The sequence below is a fragment of the Euprymna scolopes genome, chromosome 15 (genome assembly GCF_053919585.1).
Source record: "Euprymna scolopes isolate OS-2025 chromosome 15, ASM5391958v1, whole genome shotgun sequence".
Classification (NCBI taxonomy): Eukaryota; Metazoa; Mollusca; class Cephalopoda; order Sepiida; family Sepiolidae; genus Euprymna; species Euprymna scolopes.
In genome coordinates this window covers 34,352,612-34,359,554 of record NC_136496.1, presented here as the reverse complement: position 1 = coordinate 34,359,554, position 6,943 = coordinate 34,352,612, and the positions used below count along the sequence as shown (strand labels likewise).

The following is a 6,943-nucleotide window of genomic DNA, read 5'->3' as shown; positions in this document are numbered from 1 at the left end:
TAGTCGTGCATAATTAGTAAAATTAAGGCACGACTAATCTAAAAAATAAACTTGTTTTTTACAAAGATTTTTAGCGAAAAAAAAACGAAAAAGTGACACACAGAATTGGAAAAAAAATAATTGTTTCAGTTTTTAAGGGGTTCATTATGTAAATAAATATTTAGAATTTTGTTTGTTTGTTTACTTGCCTCGTCACGAGGACAGAGTTAGACACAAGATCGGTTTTTAATGTGCAGGGAAACCAGCTTCCCAAAAAGGGGGACTCTGGTTAGTAATAAAATTTTTTAAAATGTATCAGTCATGAAGGATTTCTCCTCTATTAACCGAGACCAAAAAAGTGTAGTGAACCATCAGAACAGATACTACACTTTGATCTTGGCTCGAAAGCCAAGAAAGAAAAAAAGCAACCCTTTTTCTATTTACAGAGAATATTTAAAAAAAAAATAATTTATTTTTGTAAATACTTTTTTATATGAATCTAAAAATATATTTGCCAAAAAAAAAATAACCTCTCGACTGAAACTTGTGAGTAAATTCATTTTATTGTTTATTTTAATAAAGAAATGGCGAAAAAACTGACCCAGTAAATTACCGCCCCATTAGCCTCCTCCCACTTTTTGCCAAAATATTTGAGTCCATAATTAACCAAGCTCTAGTTCATCACCTTACAGATGCTAAACTTCTGACCGACCAACAATATGGATTTAGGCAGACATCCTAACTATAATCTCCGAGCGTATATACCATTCACTTGACAAAGCAGGGGAGGGTAGAGCGGTAGCTCTAGATATATCTAAGGCTTTTGACAGGGTATGGCATGAAGGTCTTCTCAGGAAAATCAGATCTTACGATATCACTGGAAGAATACTTAACATAATTAAATCCTTCTTAGATAAGAGAAAAACCCAGGTTATCCTCGATGGTCATACATCTAAACAATATGATATAAATGCGGAAGTGCCTCAGGGGTCAATCCTTGGACCTCTATTATTCCTAATATTCATAAATGACCTCCCTGAAAAAATTGTCTGTGAGATGGGTATATATGCTGATGACACCACGCTCTATAGCAGACACGACAGGAAAACAAATGAACACATATCTAAAGAAATGGCAGAAACACTAGAGGATGACCTCCAATCTGTAGTGGAATGGGAACAAAAATGGATGGTCACATTGAATGCTGCCAAGACTAAACTTGTTTCCTTCAATAACTACAAGAAACCTTCTCTACCACCAGTAGCAATGGCCAAAGACTCTTTATCTGAAAGCACATCTTTTAAACTCCTCGGCCTAACGTTCACAGGAAACATGAGTTGGAACAATTACATTGTGGAGCATTGCCAGGACCGCTGCGAAAAAGGTAGGTTGTCTCTGCCGTACTAGAAAGCTACTAACGCCCGAAAGTATCCTGTACCTCAATAAGGCCACCATTCGCCCATGTATGGAGTATTGTTGTCATATTTGGGCTGGTGCATCTGCTACTAGTCTCTCGCTCCTAGGCAAGGTTACAAAAAGAGTCGCCAACCTGATAGGTCCTGAACTGTCATCCAAGCTTTAGCCTCTGTCCCATCGACGAAATGTAGCCTCCCTCTGCCTGTTCTACAAGTACTTTAACGGTGAATGTTCCGACGAACTGCAAGCACTTGTACCCCCTCTACGCAAGTACCTCCGACAAATCCAACAAGCAGCAAAATCCCACCCCTTCATAGTTGAGATCCCTAGATGTAAGACAGCCTTCTACTCCAGTAGTTTCTTTCCCAGAACCGCTAGACTTTAGAATTTCCTTCCGGGTTCCTGCTTCCCCAACTGTACTGACATGCAGAAGTTCAAGTGTAACGTGAACCGACGTCTTGCTGACCAACTCCCCACAAAGTACTCATGTAGCTTGTGTCTCTAATAGTAGCCCCCTACATCAAAGTGGCAATGTGCCTTGTTTGGGGTGAAAATGTAATTAAAAAAAATAATTTTAATGATACCACAACAGATTTGTACAATATTTTGTGCTGATCAACCCAGTAGTTTGTTTGTGTCGAAGTTGCTTTAATAGCAAAACAGCAGCAGGAGCAAATATTATTTAATCGTACATTTTTAGTAAACCCCCTCATGTACGACCAAAATCCGGCACGACTAAATGTCCGATTCAGCTCCTGCTGATTCAAGCAACTTTACACATCGTTTCTATATGATAAACCACAGGAGCAGTCAGTCGAACATAGATCGGGCATAATTTCGGTCGTACATTTTTAGTAAAATCCGTCCATTTTCCTTTTTATTTTGACCTCGAATAGAAATGAACTCCATACTGTCTCGAGAGACAATGGATACCCCCTGTAAGGATAGATGTGCGTGTGATTGTGAGGCAAGAGTTGCACAATCTCTAGCCACACATATTCTGAGTCGACACTGCCTGATATTAGTGGCAAGGATTCTAGGACAGATGGAGACAATGTCGAGATAAGCAGAGAACGCATACAACATCTGTTATTTCCAATTGGTCACCCATTTTAGTATTTGACCAGACTCAGCGGTGATCTAACGGAAATTGGTGTGCCAACGTAATTGACCTTGTAATTACGTAAGCAAACATTGTCTTGGAAAGATCCCAAATATGTGGTTGCTGAAAAAAAAAAAGTAACAACTAAAAAAATGTCATGCGGGTATGTCGGGAATATCAGGTACGGAGGTGGAAGTAAAAATAAATGTGAAAATCTTAACAAAAGAGAAAATCATTAGAAAATTGTTGTTTATTTAAAGATTCAAATGTTTTGTGTTCAAAATATCTCACTTTCCTTAAGTTTCCGATTATAAGTTTTCGTTATTTGAAGTTAAAGACCATGTTTCCGAATCGTTCTCTCTCTCTCTCTCTCTCTCTCTCTCTCTCTCTCTCTCTCTCTCTCTCTCTCTCTCTCTCAACTTGTCTTTCATCTCTCTTACTTTCCTCCTCTCTCTCTCTATCTTTCCCATCATCCTCTTTCTCTCTCACACTTTATTTCTTTAACTCATACACATCTATATGCCCATATTTTTCTTTGATATATTTTTGTGTATCTTTCGGGTTAATTGCGAAAGTATCGTGCGGCTCATGTCCGACTGTCACGTTTCTGTGCATTGCGATGTTGTGGAAATGTTCCATAATGTCCTCTTGACGCCTATCGGTTTACCTGCTTTCTTAGCCAATGATGCGTGGTCACGTATATGATCGACACCTGGAAACAGCCTCTTTCCTTTTTGTATCTCTCTCTCTCTCTCTCTCTCTCTCTCTCTCTCTCTCTCTCTCTCTCTCTCTCTCTCTCTCTCTCTCTCTCTCTCTCTCTAATATATATATAGTGCTCAACTAAACATTTTAAAACCTAAAAATTGAAATTCCTCCCCCATCCTCTCCTTACCCTTCTCCTTTTTTACCAACCGTTCTCCCCCTCCCCACCCTCTCCTCCTCTCCCTCCCCTTCCCTATATCAATATATCTCCACCCACGCCTACCTGAATCTGCTACCCCCCCCCACACACACACACAATACAATCTAATTTATTTTAACCTTCGAAACTTAAATATTGTCCATACACGTCTTCCTCCCCCTAATTATCTCTTACCACCAATTTTTTTTCTCATACATCTTATAAAGCACTTCTTTCAAATACTAACAAGCATTTCTGTAAGGTCTGACGAGGCTGTTGGATCGTAAACATGGTCCAACATCCGAAACATATGTAACCAAACAGCAGATAAAACGGTAATAAAAAATAAAAAACGATTTTATTTTTACTGGTAGTTAAAAATCAATAGTTAGTTTTTAATTATTACCAGCAAAGGAAAATTTTGCTTTAAACAAATTCAAATAAACAAAAAAAAACATTTAAAAGAATCGTTTCGGCATCGGAAAATATGCACGCATTTTTCTGATTCTGATACCCATTCCGATTCTGATTGATTCCGATTAATTGTCCCAACACTAATATATATATATATATATATATATATATATATATATATATATATATATATATATATATATATCACCCTTCTCTCTCTCACACACACACACGCACACTCTTCATCTCTCTCTCTTTCTCTCTCTCTGATGTTTGTCTATTTCTTCCTCATTTTTTACTTTCTCTATCTTAATTTTATGCCTTTGTCTCTCTCTCTCTCTCTCTCTCTCTCTCTCTCTCTCTCTCTCTCTCTCTCTCTTTCTTCCATTTCTTTTACTCTCACTGTCACTTTTATTATCTCTTTTTCTCTCTCACACACTCTTTATCTCAATTTTATTTTCTGTCTCATTTCTTGTACTCTCTCTATATCATTATTTTTACTTTCTCTCTCTCTCTCTCTCTCTCTCTCTCTCTCTCTCTCTATATATATATATATATATATATATATATATATATATATATATATATATATATATATATATATATATCCTCATTCTTCGTCATGGCGGTGTTTATCTGTCTTGACCTTATACACGGGCGTCTTCATGTTCAGCGGAGCTGTGCTACCGATCATCTCCAGGTCGTGTCGCATGTCACTCGTTTCGTGCGCGTGTTCCACTGAGCCGTGTTTTTTCGCCTCCTCTGCAGAGATGACGCCCTCGCTTACCCTGGTTGGCTTCCTCTCATCGCTCGGGGTGTCAGGGCGCGGGACCGTTTCCAAGCTGGGCCAGAAATATTTCTTTTTCATTTCGTGCAACGTCTGAAGGATCGAATAGAAATAACCGCTGATGGAGCCTTCTTCGATGTTTTCCTTTTGCTTGATTTTCTTCTTATTTTTATCGTTTACATTTTTATTATGTTTGTGAAGATGTTTTCTAATTTCAGCATATGTTATTTTCCCTAAACTATCAGTGTCTTTTTTTCTTTCGTTAACCTCCTTACCTTTATTTTCGTTATCGGCTTTTTTCTCAGGGCCCGAACCCTGTCCTTCCGGGTGATGCTTGTGTCCTTGCTCTGCATCCCCGTGCATCAAAACACCATGCATCAAAGAATCAGCATCTGTAGGGTTCATGCCTTTAGCGGCATCGCCCTTCTTATCTCCTGAGTTTTTCTTTGTCGTATGCTCGTGCGAGTGGCTCTTCCCGGGTTGCTGGTCATCGTGCATCAGTATCCCGTGTAAATATTCGTCTGCGTCCAAGGGCTTCATTTGTTGCTTAACCGTTGGTCTTGGCTTCTTACCACCCTCCTCTCCATGGTGGTGCTCTTGTCCCGGTTTCTCGTCTCCGTGCATCAAGACGCCGTGCATGAATTCTAAAACATCTTGGGGTCCGAACTTGACCTTAAATTTCGGGTTAATTGCGCGAGTCTCGTGGTGTTCGTGACCGGCTGTCTCGTCACCATGCATGAGGACGCCGTGGAGATGCTCCATAAGATCCTTCTGACCGATCACACCTTTTGGTTTGCCTTCCTGATTAACCAATGATGCGTGGTCATGCGTGTGGTCCACTCCCGGAGAATTATCACCATGCATCAACACCCCATGCATTTCGTCCATAGCAGTTTTAGGACCAGCATCATCGCTTATTTTAACATCTGAAGACGCGTCTTCATGATTCGCATGATGGTCAATTCCTTGAGTTTTATCGCCGTGCATCAATACCCCATGCATTTGTTCATTCATATCTTTAGGGCCCACCTTTTCTTTCGGTGCTGTATTGTCCGACCTAGACTTATGGTGTTCATCGCTATGATCAACCCCTTGAACAGTATCCCCATGCATTAATACCCCATGCATTTGTTCGTTTATATCTTTTGGACCCGCGTTTCCTTTCGGCGCTGTATTGTCCGATCTAGATTTATGGTGTTCATCGCTATGATCAACCCCTTGAACAGTATCCCCATGCATCAATACTCCGTGCATTTGTTCGTTTATATCTTTTGGACCCGCGTTTCCTTTCGGCGCTGTATTGTCCGATCTAGATTTATGGTGTTCATCGCTATGATCAACCCCTGGAACAGTATCCCCATGCATCAATACTCCGTGCATTTGTTCGTTTATATCTTTTGGACCCGCGTTTCCTTTCGGAGCTGTATTGTCCGATCTAGATTTATGGTGTTCATCGCTATGATCAACCCCTTGAACAGTATCCCCATGCATCAATACTCCGTGCATTTGTTCGTTTATATCTTTTGGACCCGCCTTTCCTTTCGGCGCTGTATTGTCCGATCTAGATTTATGGTGTTCCGCACTATGGTCAATCCCTTGAATTTTATCTCCATGCATCAATACTCCGTGCATTTGTTGGTCGAAATCCATAGGCCCTACAGTATTGCCTTGGTTCTTTTTATGTTCTTCAACGCGGACCGGATCTTCAGGGGATTCTTTCGTTTGTTGATTGGTCTCCATCGAATTTGAATCCTTTGTTTCTATGCGCATTTCTTTAACATTTCCCTTGGTATCATCAATCCCGTCCGCCATTTTAGCCGCTTCTCCTGGTGCAAATTTCAAATCGGCTTCCTTTTCTGCAAATAAAAAGAAAAATAATAAGCTTTTCTGAATTTTTTAGATGAGGATTGATAATTTGTATTGTTTCCATTATTCGGACTACAGTTCTCATCTTACGTGTTATTTACAGATTTCGGCCGAAATAACCTCGGGAATCTGCACGCGATTTCGAACAGAACCATTTATTTAATCCATGGGGATAGCATGTTCTTGTTCCATCAGCCATGACTGGATAGAAGTCTTAAGTAATTCGAAATTGTATTCTCAGTATCGTTCACACTAAGAATTGAACCTTCAATCTCCAGAAAAATGTCATTTACAAAGTGAATTTTACCTAGTATGTTATCCGTTATGCCAAGGGTCCTTGCGTTCGACAGAAAGATTCCCAACTTCGCAAAAAGACATCTGAAGAAGATCAAATGTTATATCGACCGAAACGCTGTGGAAATAACACATGGTGAGAACAGTATTCCGAATAAACCAAATAATACAAAATAATAAATGT

General features: G+C 39.7%; 1 protein-coding gene and 1 non-coding gene across 2 annotated transcripts in view; both read right to left on the bottom strand.

Moving 5' to 3' along the window:
* Positions 1-212: 212 nt before the first annotated feature.
* On the bottom strand, positions 213-399 carry LOC145294411 (U2 spliceosomal RNA). The gene has a single exon (XR_013869865.1). It is a non-coding gene; the product is annotated as a U2 spliceosomal RNA (small nuclear RNA).
* A 3,996-nt stretch (positions 400-4,395) lies between these two features.
* The window catches only part of LOC145293773 (uncharacterized), a 61,334-nt gene continuing 58,786 nt past the window's right edge, over positions 4,396-6,943 (bottom strand). Inside the window, exon 2 of the mRNA XM_080140286.1 lies at positions 4,396-6,455. Coding sequence (XP_079996412.1) covers positions 4,423-6,455 — 2,033 coding nt within the window. The 3' untranslated portion in view covers positions 4,396-4,422. The remainder of the gene's footprint in view (positions 6,456-6,943) is intronic.